The sequence below is a fragment of the Anolis carolinensis genome, chromosome 1 (assembly GCF_035594765.1).
Source record: "Anolis carolinensis isolate JA03-04 chromosome 1, rAnoCar3.1.pri, whole genome shotgun sequence".
NCBI classification, from domain to species: Eukaryota; Metazoa; Chordata; class Lepidosauria; order Squamata; family Dactyloidae; genus Anolis; species Anolis carolinensis.
The window spans coordinates 193,824,322-193,846,613 of record NC_085841.1 but is presented as its reverse complement, the minus strand read 5'-3'; the positions used below and the strand labels follow the sequence as shown (position 1 = coordinate 193,846,613).

The window sequence follows — 22,292 nt, the reverse complement described above, 5'->3', positions numbered from 1 at the left end:
GCTTAGAAATGGAGATGAGCACCAAACCCCCAGAGTCGGATACGACTGGACTTAACATCAGGGGAAACCTTTACCCCCCCTCTCTCTCTCACTATATATATATATCTCACAGTGTTCCCTCACTCATCGCGGGTGTTACATTTCAGGACCACCCGCAAAAAGTGAAAATCCGCGAAGTAGGGACATTATATTTGTGTTGTTTACAATCTCACTTGGCAAGTAGCATCTCTGTCCCCTTCTCTCCTCTCAAGCATGAAGTAGTGAGGGAACACCGTAGTGTTAACCAGATATTTATTCAAGTTTGCTCTTATCCCTAAACTATTTTACTTCACTTGTCTTAGGTTCATTTTGCACTGAACTTTTTCTAAGACTAGCAATGGGTAAGAATTATATTCCTGTTATTTTTTAAAAAATTAGTCATTAAAATGTGCAAATATCATATTTGGAATGGACTGGACTTGAGCATTTTTAAAAACAACTACTACAACAAAAATAGAAAAACAAAACAACTTGAATGGACTGACTCATCAAGGACACAGGCTTAACTCTTCAAAAGCTGGTCTTGCCTCCATCTGTATTTAATCATGCTGGTGCTGAATTAAGATTGCCACATCTTTTCTCTGCTCAGAGAGACTATGCATTTATAACACCTATATGGCAGTTGGATACTACACGATCCTCTCAAAGTTGGGAATAGCAAGGCTTAATTTACAACTCACTCCCGTCTGGGACATGGAACTCAAACAAACACATTGCAACTTCTTCAACACTGCCATATAATTCAGATTATCAATTCAGATAATCCACATTATCTGCTTTGACCTGGAGTATATGAGTCTACACTGCCATATAATCCAGTTCAAAGCAGATAACCTAGATTTTATATGGCAGTGTAGAAGGGGCCCACATTAATCCCTGGGATATCCGTCAGTCAGAACTACTGGCAACAATTACAATTAAAAATGCAGCTCTGACTGACTCTACTGAGCACGTCCAGATGATCCAAACATACTTAAGAGTGTATGTGTTTGTGTATCTCTACATGCCCATATAAAATGGGAGATGATTGTTTGATGAGATCAGAACTGGGGGAAAATCCTGTAAACAAATTCTTTAATGAACCGAATCCATCATTGCTGAAGCCACTAAGTACTGAATCATCCAATCAGTACCACTTGGGAGAGGCAAAAGAGAGATAGAGGCTTTTCAAATGGAGACTGTGTCTCCCGACATCCATTAAGCACAGAAATATAATCCTTTGGTGCAGAATCCTGTACTGAACAGTTATCTTGGCAACTGTCTGCCTTGCTCTAGAGATAGCTCTTCAATCAATAGCACTCACATTGATTTTTCCAATATGCTGCATTCCAGTAAAACATATACATGAATCCGTGATGGAGTAAGCCATTTCCTGCTGAAATGACCCTTTGAATGATACCTTATGGAGGAGGAGTACAAAGGAACCCAAAATAAACTGCGTGGGATTCGGGGAGGAAACTTTGTATGCTTCCAGCTGACTGTTAGCATTATATCAGTTCTATAGGGAAATAGTCTAATGATATCATTTGAGACAAAAAAAAGTGAATGGAGAGAATGCTTCTGGAACATGGCCACACAGCCCGAAAGACATACAACAACCCTGTGATCCTGGCCATGAAAGCCTTCGACAACACAGTGAATGGAGTATTTATTCAGGTATGTAAGGAGCGCAGCTCAGCGGCACAATTTTTAGAGCAGTTGTGGAGCATTTTATTGCTGTTGTGATAAAGGTAAAGGTAAAGGTTTTCCCCTGACATTAAGTCTAGTTGTGTCCGACTCTGGGCATTGGTGCTCATCTCCATTTCTAAGCCAAAAAGCCAGCGTTGTCCGTAGACACCTCCAAAGTCATGTGGCTGGCATGACTGTATAGAGTGCCGTTACCTGACCACGAGAGCGGTACCTATTCTACTCACTTTTGCATGTTTTCAAACTGCTAGGTTGGCAGAAGCTGGAGCTAACACCGGGAGCTCACCCGCTCCCCGGATTTAAACCACTGATGTTTAGGTCAGCAAGTTCAGCAGCTGTTTAACCCACTGTGCTACCGGGGCTCCTATGTAGGGGCTGTTGTGATAGTGTTTGCCAAAACATTGCAGCATTTGCTGAATTTGAGAAGCTAAAGTTTTTACTGAGATTGGATGGCGTCTGCAGCAGCAGTCCATGGTGCAGGAGGGGACTAGGATTTCCTCGTGCATTATAGAGCCCTGTATGACTGTGGGAAGAAAGTAATCTTCTCTTCCCAAAAGATAGGAAGGAAACAAATAAAGATACTTTTTAGAGGTATAAAGGGCAATGACTGCTGCTGTTGCAATTCTGCAACAAGGCAGAGTCAGGGAAACTGCCCAAAGGCTTGTATGTTGCCTACTCTAGATTTAAGTAGTTTCTGAAGAAGGTCCAGTTAAGAAGGGGGGTGTTATGTTCAAGAAATTGTTCCCCTCCATCAATTGGTTGTGCTGGCTAAGGCTGAGAACTGTAGTTCAAGAACGGCTGGATAGTGACACTTTATTCACATTGGTTAATAGAACTGGGAATGAATTCTGGTTATGGTCATGAAGCTCCAACCCACTGCCCAATCAGGTAGAGAGTCAAACAGGATGCCACACTATATGACAACCAAAACAGTGGGACCAGACACATCTTCAGTAAGTTCTCAGTAGTGTTTCTTAATGCAAAAGAGAAATGGAACACATTCTCTATAAAAAGAATGATAAATCCCTCAAATTGGATAGGGCTAAAAGGGCCACTTAGTCCAATCCCCTCCCACATCTAACACATGCCTGTAAGAAGCCTATCCAATCTCTGTTTCCTGTCAGAGTGGCACCTATTGATCTACTCACATTTGCATGTTTTCGAACTGCTATTGGCAGAAGCTGGGGCTAACTGCGGGCGCACACACCAATCCCCAGATTTGAACCGCCAACCTTTTAATGCTTCACCTATTTCTATGATTTTCTGTTAACCTGACACAAGCAAAAGGTGAAATTGTGAGACCTAAAGATGACTAGAGAGAGAATGGAAAGAGCATGCGCACAAGAGAGATGTTAGATTATCAGTTCCCGTCTTTGACAACGATATATGTATCCAGTGTATATGCATCTATTGGTATATGTACAAATTTATACCATATCTTTTTTTCTGTATCTATATAATCTTCATCTCTATATGATATAGAAACATTGAACAGATTTACAATTTTTAAAAAATCAGAGCTAGAATCCAAGTTAATTATAACAAGATAAGTGTGATCGTCTTTCTCAAACTCCAATCCTCCAGGTGTTTTGGATTTTTACAAACTGTACCCAGCATTGCTAATGCTGATGGATTTGGGAGATGAAATCCAACAAAAATGGAGATCCAAAGTTTGTGAATTGATATTTTAAATCAGTGCTCTTCTAGTTGTTTTGAACTTCAGCTCCCACAATTCCTAACAGCTGGTAAACTAGCTGGGATTTCTGGGAGCTGAAATCCAAAACACCTGGAGGAGCAGGATTTGAGAAACAACTGCTTTTAATTATGGATGGGGAAGTTCTATTCTGAACTTTGAGGATTCACACTTCAGGAATTGGGGTTACCCTTACTGCTGACTTTCATTTTATTGTTCATTTTAAAAATCAAGACTCCACCTTCAAATGTTCTCTTTGTGACTTTCTGAGTATCCCATTAGGTTCCCTGATCAATAACCTGCAATGGGGAACAAAATCAGGTTGAAGACCTATTTTAATAATCTAAGAAGTGGAGGGCCCTGAATTTTCACCCCGGAATGTCACTCAAGGTGTTTAATAGCATGCCTATTTTCACTTCATGTTATGATTGCGGGAATAAGATGAAGAACAGGATAATAAACAGTACCTGGACAGTACCTTTCATGGCAGGAGGAGTATAGACACTCTGCTTCCTCTGTTTTGGAGAGGCATTCTGTGACTAAAAATTAAAAAAAAAAAGTTTTAGCACAGCCTGGACCAAAGAAATAAGTTAGTCAAGAAACTTCTAATACATTGGCATTTTTCTTCATACACACATATACTAAGTACAGTAGAGTCTCACTTATCCAACATAAACGGGCCAGCAGAACGTTGGATAAGCGAATATGTTGGATAATAAGGAGAGATTAAGAAAAGCCTATTAAACATCAAATTAGGTTATGATTTTTTCAAATGAAGCACCAAAACATCATGTTATACAACAAATTTGACAGAAAAAGTAGTTCAATACGTAGTAATGTTATGTTGTAATTACTGTATTTACGAATTTAGCACCAAATTATCACGATGTATTGAAAACATTGACTACAAAAATGCATTGGATAAACCAGAATGTTGGATAAGCGAATGTTGGATAAGCGAGACTCTACTGTATATTGTTTTTGCAGCTTACTCATCTTGGTTATTCATATTGATCTTCACTCATATTTTACCACTGAGCTGAAACGTATGGCAGTTGTTATGAAAAATATTTAATTGTTAAAGAAGCATTCCTCTGACTGTTATGGTTGAGAGTGTTCACTTCTTCAAAGGAAGAACAATGTCAGTCTAGAAGCTTTACTTCATTCATATTGTAATTGACTTGGTTATCATCATCATACAGTCAAATCTGATTGGCTACACAGTGTTCTGATGTCATCACATGTCTCGTGTGGTCTTTCTTCCCAGGGATAGGAAGGCATGACTTAAATAAGACACGTTAGAATGAGCAGCAACTAGGAGACAAAAGAGCCAGTGAACTCGGTGACCCAAGAAGTCAGGGAAAATATCTTGCCATCCTCCACATTATTACTTGCCCATGAAAGCCTAGGTTCTGCTTTAGCATAGATCTATTGTATTACTCCCTTGTGTAAAAAAAAAAAATCCTGTATGCTATTAGTGATTAGAACTAAGTAGGGAAAATATGAGCTGCTACTATGAAGTTGTTTGAGTCAGAAAATACATTTGTTTTACGGTAAAAACAATGGACTGCTACCTGCATTGGTGGTACCAAAACTGTATATCACCAAGCTGAAGCTTTTCTTTCCATTTCTGAATGGTTAAAAAAGAGGGGATCTGAATATGATTTATAGAGTTGTACAAAATTTCAGGTGCGTTCTTAAGTCATTGCTGTTTCAGTAAGTTTTGTGCATACGACTCGACTTATAAACCAGGGACATTTGTTTACTAAGTTTCATTGGGGGGGGGAGTCCATTTACTAAAGTTTCATTCAGAGATTGACTTGGCCAAGGTGCTGAAATTGGAAAAAAAATCCCTGAAATAAGTGGATGTGAGAATCTTTCTGAAACTTTGGAAGAATTATGCCCTATTTATATTGTGTCATACATTCAAGAAAATCAAGGGAATCACTCTTATAGTTGCTGGGGAAAATGGAAGGAAAAAGGAAGAGGGGTTGACCAAGGGCAGATGGATGGATGGTATCCTTGAAGTGACTGGCTTGACCTTGAAGGAGCAGGGGGTGGCAACAGCTGACAGGAAGCTTTGGCACAGGATGGTCCATGAGGTCATGAAGAGTTGGAAGCGACTGAACGAATAAACAACAACAAGCACTTGAAGTTTTTTTTTTTTAAAAAAATGTTATTCATAAAACCCTAAAAACTTTTCCAAAAATCAGTGAATGAGTGAAATGTTCTGAAACTTGGGGGCTTGTGGTTGTAAATGTGTCTTATAAGTGTAGCAAGTTTCATCTTGATAGCAATAAAAAATAACTGAGAAACGAGCCGAGGAAATGTTCCCATTGGCTCAAATGGATGAATTAACAAAACAAAATATTGACAAATATTTGTTCTTTGAATTTGAAACCAAACTGATCCCCCCAAGATGGTTTAGGAACACTTATGAAATAAAACACCGGACATACGAAATTCGTATTTCAAAACAAAACAGATTTTTGGTGTTTTGCACACCTCTAATGATTTATATTTTTAAAAGTCAGAAATTATATGAAGAAGCGATGTAGAGCCTGTACCGCAGAAATCTCAGGGCAAATTGGTTCTTCATAAGAGCCAAGCAACTAATTCAGAGTGCAAATAGTTCTTGCTGGTGTTCAATGTTCCAATCAGCAAGTGACTCAGAAACCAGATGGTTGGAGTGTAGGAGTTTCCGGGGAGTTAATTCAGTCCATATCAATAACAGGATATCCAGCAGGAAGAAGGGAGAAGCAAGATAGGGGAGGGTGTTGGTGCTTCGTTTCAGTTCTCCTGGGAGAGACTAAGTTCTTGCTTTGCACTATTCTACTCAGAGAAGGAGAGGGTTCCTTTCTTGATAACAATTAAGGTGAAGCAGTAATTCTTATCAAAAAAGGAACTATCTCCTTTTCTGAGTACAGTGGCAAAAAAGGATAATCTAGGCCCCTTCTACACTGTCCCTATATGCCAGGAGGTGATCCCAGATTATGTGCCAGTGGAAACGCATATCAGATGCAGATAACCTGGGATCAGATGCTGGGATCTGTGTAGAAGGGATCTTAGACTATCCCAGGAGAACCTAAAATAAGAGCCAACATGTTGTCCCCTCTCAGGGAAGCAAGAAATAGCTGCCACCACCATTTTCCCACCCAAGTTTTCAAAAAGGGCAGAAGTAGTGCCATATATTGCATTGACCAGTGAATAAACCGATCCGGGTTTTGGGGGTCAATATTTGGTCTAAAAATTCTCAACTTATACGCAAGTAGATGCAGTTATCATTGTGTAAAAAGCATGTCTTCAGCAGAGGTCCATCTTGCAGCATCTTGAAAATGTATCATGTAGATGAATTGTTGTTGTTGTTGTTGTTGTTGTTATTTATTCACTCAGTTGCTTCTGACTCTTCGTGACCTCATTGACCAGCCACCGCCAGCTCCTTCAAGGTCAAGCCAGTCACTTCAAGGATACCGTCCATCCATCTTGCCTTTGGTCGGCCCCTTTTCCTTTTCCCTTCCTTTTCCCCCAGCATTATTATTTTCTCCAAGATTTCCTGTCTTCTCCTTATGTGGCCAAAGTACTTCAGCTTTGCCTTTAATATCCTTCCCTCCAGTGAGCAGTCAGGCATTATTTCCTGGAATATGGACTGGTTGGATCTTCTTGCGGTCCAAGGCATTCTCAGGATTTTCCTCCAACACCACAGTTCAAGAGTGTCTATCTTCCTTCACTCAACCTTCCTTATGATCCAGCTCTTGCATCTATAGGTCACTATGGGGAATACCATTGCTTTAACTATGCGGACCTTCATGGCCAGTGTGATGTCTCCACTATTTTATCAAGATTGGTCATTGCTCTCCTTCCAAGAAGTAAACATCTTCTGATTTACTGGCTGCAGTCTATGTCTTTCGATCTTTGTGCCTAGAAATACAACGTCTGTCACTGCCTTCACATTTTCTCCCTCTATTTTCCAGTTATCAATCAGTCTGGTTGCCATCATCTTGGGTTTTTTATATGTTTAACTGCAACCCAGCTTTTTCAGTTTCTTGAAATAGTAAATATTCACACTATTTTAAAACCTTTCTGTTTTAAGACTTCCTCATTCTCTCTGGCTTTTATTTTCTATGATGTATGTAAACAGTCTATTTTTAGCATACCTAATCAACAAGACTACTACACAGAAATAGAATTATGTGTACAATATTAAAAGTGGTTCATAATATCTTATGGTAATGGATGGAAAGATGGAATGTATGAATAAATGATTGGGCAAAGGTAGAAAGTACCAATTGTATTTGTTGCGCAGTGGGATATTGATTACTCATTACTAAGTGCTTTTTGATGTTTGGAGCTAAATCTGGGGGGGGGGGGTGAATCAATAGTGAACATAGTTATTTCAAGCCATGCTGATATGTCTAATTCTCTGAAGAAAACTAAAGAGAATTGGAACACAGGTAAAAGCATACAGAAACTGTGGTGGTGGAGGAAAATCCCGAGAAAGCCTTGGAGCACAAAAAGATCCAACCAGGCCATATTCCAGGAAATAATGCCTGACTGCTGACTTATGACTGGAGGGAAGGATATTAGAGCCAAAGCTAAAGTAATTTGGCCACATAATGAAAAGACAGGAAATCTTGGAGAAAATAATGATGCTGGGGGGAAAGGAAGAAAGAAGGAAGAGGGGCCGACGATTGGCAAGATAGATGGATGTTATCTTTGAATGAGATTCTCCTGCTTCTTGCAGGGGGTTGGACTAGATGGCCCGTGAGGTCTCTTCCAACTCTACGATTCTATGATTCCATGATTCTATGAAATGAACTCAAGCTGGGGTACATAACAAGGACCTCCATATGTGAGCCAAAATCAGATGAGGAACACTTCTAGCAGCCCATCTCTGACTTAAAAAGTGATGGCTGGTTGTGTCACTGTACCAAAGCACACACATTGCCTGCTTGCCTCAAAGTATTTCATTTTAATTTTAGTTTTATTCGCATCTTGTTGTCCTTAAGTATTGAATCCAAGACAGCTAACAGTTTATAGTTAAAACAATGGTAAATACTCACATCAGTAACAAATGGCTACATTAAAAACGTAGCTTCAAACAGATAAAAAGAGAGCTATAATGTAATATTTAAAAAATCATAAGCATTTTGCCATTATAGCAGCCCAGGGAGATATTTTGGAATGGAGCACAAGAGCTACCCATCCAGATAGGATGATATACATTCATAAGCTGCACCTATATATACACATGTATATATATGTCACTAACAGAATGCCAATCATTGATTGATCCAAGTCATTCTACAACAAACCACTGCATTAAAAAGTGAGATGGATTGATGGATGTGTGTGTGTGTATGTGTGTGTGTGTGTGTGCACGCGCGCGCGTGCGTGCGAGAGAGAGGGGGGGGAGAGGGAGAGATAGATCATATGTGTGTGACATCATGGTGAAAGACAAGACACAAATAGGAGAATAAGCATAGTATGATATGGTGATAATAGTGTTGATCAGTAGTTCTCAACCTCTGGGTCCCCAGATGTTTTGGCCTTCAACTCCCAGAAATCCTAACAACTGGTAAACTGACTGGGATTTCTGAGAGTTGTAGGCCAAAACACCACAGGTTGAGAACCACTGGTGTTAATAATTATTGAAACTTTCCTTTCTTTTTCATGTATCTATGAGCGCACACACATGCATATGTCTGAATACAAAAGGCTTAATTGCCCAACTTCTACTTAATGGGCAATTTGTACAGAGACTAGGGTTGTATCTACATTGTTGGATTAATGCAGTTTGACATCTCTTTAACTGCCATGGCTCAATGCAGTTCAGTGGGAGTTGTAGTTTTGCAAGGTCTTCTCTGCCAAAGAGTGCTGGACAATGTGTTGGACAATGCTCAAACCTTTTAAAACTTTGAAATATGATTATTAACTTACTTCATCTTGGGAGTTGTTGTTCATTCTTTTTTCATCTATTTCTATAGGACAGAGAAACAAAATTAGAGATGTTTGCTCCAAAATAAATTTCATTGAGTTTAATAGGATCTACATCCAGCATTGTTTGTTACATTTGTATCCCCACATTTCCTCCAGTGAGCTCTATATCTTATCCACGCAACAACCCTGTGAGTTAGGTTAGACCAGTGATTTTCAACCTGTGGGTCCCCTGATGCTTTGGCCTTCAACTCCCAGCTGGTAAACTGTCTGGGATTTCTGGGAGTTTTAGGCTAAAAGACCTAGGGACCCACAGGTTGAGAACCAGTGGGTTAGACTGAAAGAAGATGACATCCCACAGTCATGACACATTAGTGTGTCAGCAGCAGTGTGTAGATGTGTCACACGAACATAACAAGAAACATATTGCCAAAGGCTTTCACGGCCGGAATCACTGGAATCCTCTGAAGATGCCAGCCACAGATGCAGTCAAAACATCAAGAGAAAATGCTGCTAGAACATGGACATATAGCCCGGAAATCACACAACACCCCAATAACAAGACACCTTTGAGTCTATGTGCAATAAGCAAGAAATCAAATATTTTAATATATATATTTAGAAATGAAAGGTTTTCATGAGATATATTGTGTCCTCATAGATGTCATGATTACAATTCATGTATATGTCCCTATCAATTATAAGGAGTTGGTTTAACCTCCAGTAAAACTGAATTACTGTGCCACAAAATGTTGCTTACCTAAAAAAGGTATGTCACCTACATGGAATGTTTGTTAAGTTTTTCTCTAATGAATACAGGTGCTCATATACCCTAATAGAGGAAAATAGGTATATATGTGCATCTGAAACAAGCTTGCCAGTATTCTGACTTAAACCACCACATTCATTTTGTTTGGAAGACATATTTTGGATGACTATGTCTTCTGAGGCCAAATTTGGTGTGATTTGGTTCAGTGGTTTTGTTGTTTACTCCATAATAAAACACACATTATATTTTATATATATAGAGAGAGAGATTTACAGTATTTATATTCTGCCCTTCTCACCTGAAGGAGACTCAGGGTGGATTACAATGCATATACAGTAGAGTCTCACCTATCCAACGCTCGCTTATCCAACATTCTGGATTATCCAACGCATTTTTGTAGTCAATGTTTTCAATATATCGTGATATTTTGGTGCTAAATTCGTAAATACAGTAATTACTACATAGCATTACTTCGTATTGAACTACTTTTTCTGTCAAATTTGTTGTATAACATGATGTTTTGGTGCTTAATTTGTAGAATCATAACCTAATTTGATGTTTAATAGGCGTTTCCTTAATCTCTCCTTATTATCCAACATATCCGCTTATCCAACCTTCTGCCGGCCCGTTTATGTTGGCTAAGTGAGGCTCTACTGTATATACAAGGCAAATATTCAATGCCATTATTAGACATACAACATATAGACAGACACAAAGGCAATTTAACATTTTCCAGCTTCTGGCTTGATGAGGGTAGGCTCGATTCTGGCCACAGGGGGAGCTGCCGCTTCATCATCCACATGCGACACCAAGTCCTTTGATGGTAGTACTTCATCATTTCTTTCTGCACACTTCTGCCAGTTTTTATGGTGAAGTAAATTAAATTAAATTAGCCTCCCCGCATAAGCGGTACCTAGAATTTTCTACTCAACAGATGCAACTGTTTTTCGAGCTGCTTAGGTGGACAGTGAGCTAGGCTATTAATGAATGGGAGCTCAATCTGACCTGGCTTTCAATCTCATGACCTCTTGGTCAGTAGTGATTTATTGCAGCTGGCTACTAACCAGCTGTGCCACTGCCCAGCCCACATAACAACCACTGGGACATATAAAGGTTATTGATGGTCCAGGGCTATCAGAAATAGAGTGAAGCAGCTGCCTCACACAGCAGATTCCAAGACAGGGAGACCAAGCCAAGCCCAAGGTGTAATGTAAGCTGGCCTGCTGCACTTTGAGATGTTGAATCAATCATGGGGTGCTGGTTCCAATGTGTTACTCCCAAAGGAAAAGCAGTTTGCACCTGGAATTCTGTAAGTACTTTCTTGGGAGTAAGCCCCATTGAAATTCAGGCTTTCATACTTACTAGCATTTGACAAATGAACATTGAAACGCAAACAAATTGCACACAAGACAGAAAAGGTTGCAGCAGTTTCCTGTTGCTCAGGTTTACTGGGATGGAAAAACTTTCATCCTTTCCCAGATTCCAGTGCTGTCTGCAGCAATTGAAGTAAGCTGGGTAACAAAGGGCAAAGTTGGAAGAAAATGGAGAAACTAAGATGTTTTAAAAGCAGCTGGAAAATGGGATTACAGAACATTAAATGGTACAGTTTCTGCCAAATTGGAACAGTTGGAGGGTATGGTCTTTCCACCTAGGAAAACTCTGTGCCTCGTCATTCCCATAAACAATTTCAGGGCCAAATGCTGGCCTTTTCCCCTTCTATTACACTCCAAAATGGCAAATGTTGTTTTGTTGATTTAAGGCATAAGTACACTCTGTTTCGTCTTCATTCAACCTATTTGTTGCATTTTAAAACTGCCAAAAAGCAAAGGTTTTTGGTTGAGGGATAGATCAGAAACAAAATTGCACAATAGCACAAAACAGTGATGAAATGTGACCAATAAAAACACAGTAAACCTAACAATAGCATGTTGTAAAACTAAAAGGAAAACTAAAAAGGGTGATAAAATACACAGTAAAAGCTGTGGTGAAAAATACCTGGGCCAACATAAAAGTCTTCAGCTGCTGCTAAAAAGACCCTAACATAGGCATAAGAGCACATAGGCCCATTCTACTTCGTTGTATAATCCAGATTATCAAATCAGATAATCCAGATTATCAAAGCAGATAATCCACATTATCTGCTTTGACCTGGATTATATGAGGGCCCTTCCATACAGTCATATAGCCCATAATATCAAGGCAAATAATCCACAACATTTGCTTTGGACTGGATTGTCTGAGTGCAGACTGCTATATAATATAGTTCAATGTGGATTTTATACAGCTGTGTGGAAGGGGCAATATAATCCAGTTCAAAACAGATTTTCTATGGCAGTGTAGATGGGGCCTCTCTCTAGGGAAGCCATTTCAAAGGTAGGTGCCACCAGGATCAGATCCTGGGATATAGTGGCTGTGTGGAAGCAGCCTGAGTGATAACGCATTGGGTCAAAGTAGGTAAATGTAGAAATGCATGGTGCTTCTGAATCATATAAAAATTTCAAGAATTAAGAATTAACCTTCTTCAGTAGATCCTCACATGCTGCTTGACAGCAACTCCCAAAAGCTCTAGCCAAGATAGCAAGGAATATTAGGACGTGCAGTCTATCAACATATGGAGGGTTGCGGGTTCCCCACCCCTATTCTAAAGATTTGAATTTTTATCTTACATTTTTTACTTTAAATTTGGCAAAATAAATGAACTAGGAAGGAGAAAGAAGAGGAAGGGATGGATGCTGAGATAACTCCCTGGTGAGACATGAGAAACAAGCTCCCGCTCTTGGAATCAACATCTCCAAACTAGCAATTACCTTCAGGCTTTACTTCAGGCTATTGATTTAAAATGGCATAGCTATACTCTTGACACCAAGGCAGAGGTTCTCAGCCTGGGGTCCCCAGATGTTTTTGGCCTTCAACTCCCAAAAATCATAACAGCTGGTAAGCTGACTGGGATTTCTGGGAGATGTAGGCTAAAAACATCTGGGGACCCCAGGTTGAAAACCACTGAAATAGGCTCTCTCAACTCTCAGTCTAAGTTTCAGTTTTTGGATTACTCTGTATGAAAAAATTGTACTCAATGTCATGACCACAACAATAAGGGAATTGCTCCTTTTCTAATCCCTACATAAAGGACCCATGGCATTATGCAACAAGGAAGTGGTATTTGGATTTCAGTAAATTAATCTTTCCCTCCTTGGCCATATTTTTTGTCTGCATAGTTACTGCTGTCTCGCTAAAGTGAGATATCGCTCTGCCTTTTGATAAGAAGGTCACAGATGATGATAATAAAAAAGTCTGGCTGCTTATCAGTCCCTGGCACCGAGTAATAAAGCTCCATGGCTATTGCAAATAGGAAACGATCCATATTGAAAACGATGTGTAAATAGAATTTAGGGAGGTTGTTTCTATGGTACTGTCTTGTAATGAATGACGCCATTTGAGAAGAAAAGAGACAAGGTTCAGCTATAAAATTGCCGAATGCACTTCCAAATAGCTCCATTTACAAGCAGTCTCGTTCATCCGAAGACAGTGAAAACCAATTCATTGGCTAAAGGCAGTAATGCTACAACCTTCTTTCAAAATTCATGCTAGATATTGCAAACATTTCTGCTGGGAGCTGCCTCTCTGTTTGAACCACCATTGGCATTTTGTCTGATGCCAAATATAGAACTTATAATACAACATGATCATAACAATTGTCATGTTGGTAGATGTTTTTGTAAGAGTTTTATATTTTGTATGCCACTTTGAGTTCCACCCATGGAAGAAAAGTAGGGTAGAAAACAAATGCCATTAAGGCCAAGATTGAAAAATCAGCTGATGACCCAAAATGCAGACTGTGCAAGGAAGCTGACGAAACCATTGATCATATCCTCAGAGGCTCTAAGAAAATTGCACAGACTACAAACAGAGGCACAACTATGTGGCCCAAATGATTCATTGGAACTTATGCCTCAAGTACCACCTCCCAGCAGTAAAGAACTGGTGGGATCACAAACCTGCAAAGGTAATGGAAAATCAACACGCAAAGATACTGTGGGACTTCCAAATCCAGACTGACAAAGTTCTGGAACACAACACACCAGACATCACAGTTGTGGAAAAGAAAAAAGTTTGGATCATTGATGTCGCCATCCCAGGTGACAGTCGCATTGATGAAAAACAACAGGAAAAACGCAACCGCTATCAGGACCTCAAGATTGAACTTCAAAGACTCTGGCAGAAACCAGTGCAGGTGGTCCCAGTGGTGATGGGCACACTGGGTGCCATGCCAAAAGACGTCAGCCGGCATTTGGAAACAATAGACATTGACAAAATTACGATCTGCCAACTGCAAAAGGCCACCCTACTGGGATCTGTGCGCATCGTCCGAAAATACATCATACAGTTCTAGACACTTGGGAAGTGTTCGACTTGTGATTTTGTGATACGAAATCCAGCATATCTATCTTGTTTGCTGTGTCATACAACGTTGTTGTGTCAATAATAATAATAATAATAATAATAATAATAATAATAATTTCATTTTTAATGTATAAGCTACCTCAACCTTGCTTTTGCCACATAAAAGTTTGATATGAAGATCAATGTCATAATAACTATAGAGATATAGAAATAGTTGTAGCTAGCTGTCCTGATGCAGGTATGGGATATATAAGTCTATCTTTTTATTTAGGTCCACCTAGCTCAGTATTGGCAGTTAGGATGTTGGAGACTAAACCGGTTTTGGATTAGGAGTCTACTCATCTTTCAGGAAGAAATAAGAAAAGAAATAAGAAATGTATTAAATTGTGAATGTAACTACTATGTATCATAGTGTGAATGTAACAGTTTGATTGTGATTTGTAACAGACTATCTGGAATCTACAATCAATTACTGTACATAATATGCTTAATGATATTTAATACCTTGTTATTGTTCCAATAGTGGATACTTGTTAGTTAAGCCCTTGGGAACTCATTTTTGCTTATAGTATACACTGCCATATATCCCGGGATCTGATCCCAAATTATCTGATGTAAACTGGATTATATGAGTATCCACTGTCACATAATCTGGGATAATCAGATAATCTAGGATCAGATCCTGGGATATAGGGGCACCGTGGAAGGGGCCACACTGGGCTGGGCTGTAGCACAGCTGGTAAATCACCAGCAGTAATAAGATCTTCCAACCGAAAGGTGGCCAGTTCAAAGCCCGGTCGGGGTGAGCGCTCGACCTCAAACCCAGCTCACTGTTTACCTAAGGTGTTCAAAAACATCTTATAAGCTGTAAATAGAGAAATTAAGTACTAAAAATTGCGGGGGAGATATTTTACGACACCATAAATAACAAGACCATAAATGTGGTGACCGAGAGGAAGGTGGAAGTCCTGATGGCTCTTCATCATAGAAAATGAAGCAACAGCATTCCCTGTGACTGTATCTGAGTGCAACCTCAACCTCCAAGGCACCAAAAAACTGGACTTCAAGACTACATACCTCCTTCTATTTGTCTTATTCTGTTCTGTTCTGTCTCCAGTATATGTACTGTGATCCACCCTGAGTTCCCTTGGGGAGATAGGGCGGAATATAAATTATTATTATTGTTGTTGTTGTTGTTGTTATTGTATAACAGCAAACAAGATAGACATGCTGGATTTCATATCACAAAATCACAAATCGAACACTTCCCAAGCGTTTAGGACTGTGTGATGTATTTTCGGATGATGCGCGGAGATCCCAGTAGGGTGGCCTTTTGCAGTTGGCAGATCGTAATTTTGTCAATGTCTATTGTTTCCAAATGCCGGCTGAGTTCTTTTGGCACGGCACCCAATGTGCCGATCACCACCGGGACCACCTGCACTGGTTTCTGCCAGAGTCTTTGAAGTTCAGTCTTGAGGTCCTGATAGTGGCTGAGTTTTTCCTGTTGTTTTTCATCAATCCGACTGTCACCTGGTACGGCAACATCAATGATCCAAACCTTTTTCTTTTCCACAACCGTGATATCTGGTGTGTTGTGTTCCAGAACTTTGTCAGTCTGGATTCGGAAGTCCCACAGTATCTTTGCGTGCTCATTTTCCTGGACTGCAAGGATCAGGCCTTCTGTCTCCTTCTTCAGGGTCCCATTCATGAGCCAGAGCCAGGTCTTCTCCTTATCAGTTTTTCCTTCAATTTTGTCAAGGAACTTTCCATGCAATGTTTCGTTGTGCCAGCTGTCAGCTCTAGTTTGTAGTGTGGTTTTCTTGTACTGGTTTTTTGTCTGCTGTGCTTTGAGGAGTTTCTGATTTTTTACTTCAATCAAAGCAGGTTTTTCACTTTGCTTTACATATTCTGCCATATTATTATTATTATTATTATTATTATTATTATTATTATTATTATTATTATTATTATTATTATTGAATACTTTCCACTAGAACAGTGGTTCTCAACCTGGGGTCCCCAGATGTTTTTGGCCTACAACTCCCAGAAATCCCAGCCAGTTTACCAGCTGTTAGGATTTCTGGGAGTTGAAGGCCATAAACATCTGGGGACCCAAGGTTGAGAAACACTGAGCTAGAACAATATTGTCTTCAAATCTCTTTTAAGAGCAGCTAAGGAAGTGGGAGGGCAGGACAAGGGAATATCCCATAGGAGGAAATTTCACAAAGGAAGGGCCACCATTGGTTCTGTGTAGAACTGTCTGAGTAGAGAAAGAGTCTTCAGTCAATGGATGAGTGTGAGTAGGAGAGATGGGTGGATGTGTAGATGGGTGACATCACCCAGTTTGGCTCCACTAACCACCTGCCTCAGCCATGCTTAGCATCAATATGTCCTCCTTGGTCACAGGGATTGCTCAACTTTTTTTTAGCTTGGTGGAAATAACAAGATAGTATTCCCTTCTCAATTCATATATTCTGAAATTATCATTGGGTATTCTTGGCAAGTTTTGTTCAGAAAAGGTTTACTATTGCCCTCCTCTTAAAGTGACAGAATGTGACTTGTTCAAGGGCACGCAACAGGTTTCATGGCCGAGCAGGAATTTGAACCCTGGTCTCCAGAGTCATAACAGAGTGCTCAAATTGCAGTACCATGCTGACTCCCTCCTTACAGTAAACATGGGATGTGGAAATTTTACTTTGGCTTCACTTTGTTTTCTTTCTTGAAGGTCTCTTGATAGAGGATCTCAAGTAAAAGCCAAACAAAACCACAGGTAAAACTTCCACCTGCTGTGTTTGTTTCAATAGTAGACATACACTTATCACAGATTATGGAAAAAGAGATTTTGTGATAAGAGACTACATTATAATGAAAGAAAATGCATTAACTAGTGGTTAAAAAATAATGCCTCTGATTGATGTTTCCATTGGTTCCCATAACCTCCTTCACCTTGGTGACGTCATGGAATGATAAGCATATAAATGATCTTATCTTATGTAAAGGCTCATAAAGATAAGGAGGTTGTATAGGATATAAATTACAACTAACATGCCAATTAGAAGTACTTCTGCTTTCACAATCAATACACCAACCATTGGCTAATTAAATTTGGCAAAATAAATCAACTTGGGGGGGGGGGGGGAGAGGAAAGGATGCATGCTGAGCTAACTCCCTAGTGAGACATGAGAAACCAATTTTCCTTTCATGGAATCAATGTCTCCAAACTATCCATTGTATTCAGACTTCACTGGTTTCTGCTTTCAGTATTATCTTCTTACATATTTTAATCCCCAAGAGTGCAAACACAAGCTCTGAAGTAATATCACTGGCAAGCTAAATCTACCGTATACTATAATTTGGAGGAAAACATTTCAATATTTTTCCATGGTAAATATTAAATTTATGTTCCTGTTTAAATGTTCATTGGGTTTTATTCCATAAAATCTAATTTGCTTGTCAACGGAGAATACTGACATTAGAGGGATGTAGCTAAACAATTTTCTACTGCCACTATATAGGCAAAGAAAAACAACATTAATTAATACAGTTTATCATTATGCGCATACTGCATTGTTTCTAATCTTTTAGGTTAAGCCTCTGCCAGAAGTCACGTTTATTTATCGTGTCAGAAGCGAATTGAGGGTACAAGTTGTAATGCATCTGAAAACAAAAACAAAGTTTAAAAAACTTGGAATTATACTAAATGTCCTTTGATCAGTAGCTGGCCACTTGGAGTGCCTCTGGTGTTTCTGTAAGAAGGTCCTTTATTGTTCATGTGGCAGGGTTCAGACTGCACTGTAGTAGATGGTCTGTGGTTTGCTCTTCTCCACACTCACATGGCGTGGACTCCACTTTGCAGCCCCATTTATTAAGGTTGGCTCTGCATCTCGTGATGCCTTAGTGCAGTCTGTTCAGTGCCTTCCAAGTCACCCAGTTTTGTGTGTGCCCAGGAGGGAGTCTCTCATCTGGCGTCAGCCACTGATTGAGATTCTGGGTTTTAGCCTGCCACTTTTGGACTCTTGCTTGCTGAGGTATTCCTGCGAGTATCTCTGTAGATCTTATAAAACTATTTCTTGATTTAAGGCATTGGTGTGCTGGCTGATACTCGAACAGGGGATAGGCCGAAGATGTCACTGCCTTGGCCTTTTCATTGCTGGCTACTACTTCCTGGCAGATGTCAGGCGTTGCAATGCCGGCTAAATAGTATAATTTCTCCAGTGGTCTGGGGCATAGACATCCTGTGATAAAGCTGCATGTCTCATTAAGAGCTACATCCACTGTTTTAACGTAGTGAGATGTATTCCACACTGGGCAAGCATATTCAGCAGCAGCGTAGCAAAGCGCAAGTCACATGATGTTGTGTGATGGCCAACGTGGGGCTCTGTCTAGAAGATGGGTATGCTAAATTCCCCACATCTAATGAGGTTGTAAAACAAGCCTATAAATGAACTTGTCAGTAGGTCCAAATGTTGCACACTAAAGTAAAGGTAAAGGTTTCCTCTGACGTTAAGTCCAGTCGTGTCCGACTCTGGGGGTTGGTGCTCATCTCTATTTCTAAGCCGAAGAGCCAGCGATGTCCGTAGACACCTCCAAGGTCATGTGGCCGGCATGACTGCATGGAATAACGTTACCTTCCTGCCGGAGCGGTACCTATTGATCTACTCACATTTGCATGTTTTCGAACTGCTAGGTTGGCAGAAGCTGGAGCTAACAGCGGGCACTCACTCCACTCCCCAGGTTTGAACCTGGGACCTTTCGGTCTGCAAGTTCAGCAGCTCAGCGCTTTAACACAGTGAGCCACCAGAGGCTCCACATTGCACGCTACTTACTATGATATAAGTAGGCCTATATGAAAAAATTCTGTATACTATATTTCTTACTATACCTTGCAAAATATTTTGCTACACATTTCCTGGCTTTTATTTTATTATTGTTTAGAAGACTGAAGATATGCATAGTGCAGTGTCAGAAACAGTTCCTATCTTTCCAGACCTCCGGGATATTCACTAGAGGTATGGAGAAGGGGCCGGGCTGTGGCGTAGGCTGGTGAGCAGCCTGCTGCAATAAATCACTCTGACCATGAGGTCATGAGTTCAACGTCAGCCCGCGGGGTGAGCACCCATCAATTAAAAAATAAAAAATAGCCCCTGCTCGTTGGTGACCTAGCAACCCGAAAGATAGTTGCATCTATCAAGTAGGAAATAAGGTACCATTTATAAAGTGGGGAGGCAAATTTAACTAATTTACGACGTTGGAGTGAGGAAGTGCCATCACAGTGGATGACGAAGCAGCTGCTCCTCCTGTGGCCAGAATCGAACATCCCTTCAGGAGAAGGTTAAATTGCATCTGTGTCTGTCTCTGTCTCAGTTCTATGTGTATATGGGCATTGAATGTTTGCCCTATAGGTATTTAATGTGATCCGCCCTGAGTCCCCTTCGGGGTGAGAAGGGCAGAATATAAATACTGTAAATAAATAAATAATAAAATTGTTTCTCTTCTCTCCTCACTGATGAACTGATATTGGATTGTGCCCAGATATATATCAGAACCATCAAGTCTGAGTGTTACATAGGGCCCTTCCAGACAGGACTAAATCTAGAAATGAATCGGGATTTTAAATCCCAGTTCCTCTTGGGATTTAGGACACACAGCTGGTCCAAACCACAAGATTTTGGGTGGGGAGGTAGATGCTCTCCTGTGCACTGCCAGCCTCCCTCTCCCTGCGCCCCATGTCCCTTGCAACTTACTGAAGGAAGCTTCTGATGGAGATCTCAACCCTTTTTTCTTATGTCTTGGAAGAACCAACAGAGTGCTTTGAGGAAGGGAAGAGGAATTCTTCCTCCATGGATGTTCAAAGGAGGAGGGAAAGCCTTGAGGTCTCAATTGGAGTCTTCCTCCAGTAAGTTGCAAGGGACATGGGAGGCAGGGAGGGGAGGTTGGCAGTGCCGCTTCTTTTCTCTAGGTTACCCAAGTCTGAGGAGGAGACATGGCTGTGAAACAGATACTGGGGCCCCATCTACACAGCTGAATAAAATCCCACATTTTCTGCTTTGTACTAGAATATATGGCAGTGTGGACTCAGATAACCCAGTTCAAAGCAGATATTGTGGAATTTTCTGCCTTGATATTCTGGGTTATATAATGCTGTGTGGAAGAAATATTCATATTATAGCTGTATTGTGGTAGACTATAATGTGGAACCAACTCATATTGTAGACTATAATGCGGAACCAACTCATAATGAGGAACCCAGAAGTTAGATGGGGATATGTGTGACACTGACTACTGGAATCCAGCGATTATGTACTTGCATGGTGCTGACTGTGGCACTCAGATCTGTTATCATTATCAACTTTGCCTTAAGAGGGACCATTCATCTTTTAATATGTGGCGATGGTTCATTCACACATGCAAGTTGACACTTGACACTGCTTTCATTAGTTGAATCCTGTTGATAACTTACACATTAGAAGCAGTTGGACATTTTCGTAGGAGTGAGATTGGTACATGCAATGCTGTACTGCAGCGGTTCTCAATCTGAGGTCCCCAGATGTTTTTGGCCTTCAACTCCCAGAAATCCTAACAGCTGGTAAACTGGTAAATATCTGGGGACCCCAGTTTGAGAACCATGGCTGTAGTGCACTGCATTCTCAGGCTGTGCGTATCAATCTGCTCTGCCAAAATTGGTTGCACAATCAATGCATAACTCTGCCTGAGGATATTTATGCCATACAACTCCAATGTGGAATCTTGGCCAATAACATTTTTATGTCAATGAGCCCATCAGGCAATTCATCTTTCATAGTAAACATTCCAAGTCCATAGCCATTTATGTTCAGGTCAGTTATGGGATAATATCTTCCACTAGTAAATGTAATCAAACATTCGTTTTCCTATTCCCTATTCTATTAATGTATTCTAAATGAAATACGTTAATAGAATAGGGTTGTTGTGTGTTTTCTGGGCAGTATGGCCATGTTCCAGAAGTATTCTCTCCTTCTGAATACTTCTGGAACATGGCCATACTGCCCGGAAAACACACAACAACCCTGTGATCCCTGCCATGAAAGCCTTCGACAACACATTAATAGAATAAATGAGGTAATGTGTGGGTATGGGGGTATAATAAGGGGAAAACATCTGTGTTGTCTTCTTTAAAATCTGTAAATTTGGTAGTTGGCAATGACCTTTCTTTAAACTGGAATTTTGCCAGTAGATTTTATGACTAAACCACAAGCAAAAAGTTAATATCGAAAACAGCTGCTATTGGTTTTGCTTGTCCCCCACTCTTGTGCCAAAAACAAACAACTAGTTGTCTTCCTGGATGCTACTGAAAGCAACACTGATGTTGAAAGAGATGGCTTTCCCCTGCTTTTTGAATCCTGCAACCTAGTTAATGCTGAAGAAGACAGAGGAGAAAGAACTAGGGTATGTTTTAATCAGGGCCAGATTGCAGTAATGGGGCTAAATTTAGAAATCTCTTCTCTGGCATAATCACACTGTTGTTCTCTAGGTCTGCAGCTGACCTGCATCCAGTTTCCAAACAAAATGCTTCCCAGGTGGACCTAACTATTTAATGGATTATTCTGGTTTGGTTTGACTCAGCTGCTTCCTACAAAGGATTTTAACAGCATGAATCTTCCATCTGCAAATCTTCCATCAAGGCACATGTGCACACACACACACACACATTATTTGATGGAAATTCTGAAGATGAGTGTGGATTTTTGTATGCATCTATTCCACATTTTTAAATTTATCATCAATGCACTG

The 22,292-nt window shown here is 40.2% G+C and overlaps 1 protein-coding gene across 2 annotated transcripts in view; it reads right to left on the bottom strand.

Moving 5' to 3' along the window:
* The window catches only part of ppp1r1c (protein phosphatase 1 regulatory inhibitor subunit 1C), a 59,056-nt gene that overhangs the window by 20,783 nt on the left and 15,981 nt on the right, over window positions 1–22,292 (bottom strand). Inside the window, exons 3-4 of one of the 2 annotated variants that reach the window (XM_003223912.4) lie at window positions 9,356–9,396; window positions 3,886–3,957 (exon numbers count right to left, since the gene is read on the bottom strand). In XM_003223912.4, the coding sequence (XP_003223960.1) occupies window positions 3,886–3,957; window positions 9,356–9,396 (113 nt within the window). The remainder of the gene's footprint in view (window positions 1–3,885; window positions 3,958–9,355; window positions 9,397–22,292) is intronic. The other variant, XM_008115489.3, reaches the window with a different exon arrangement.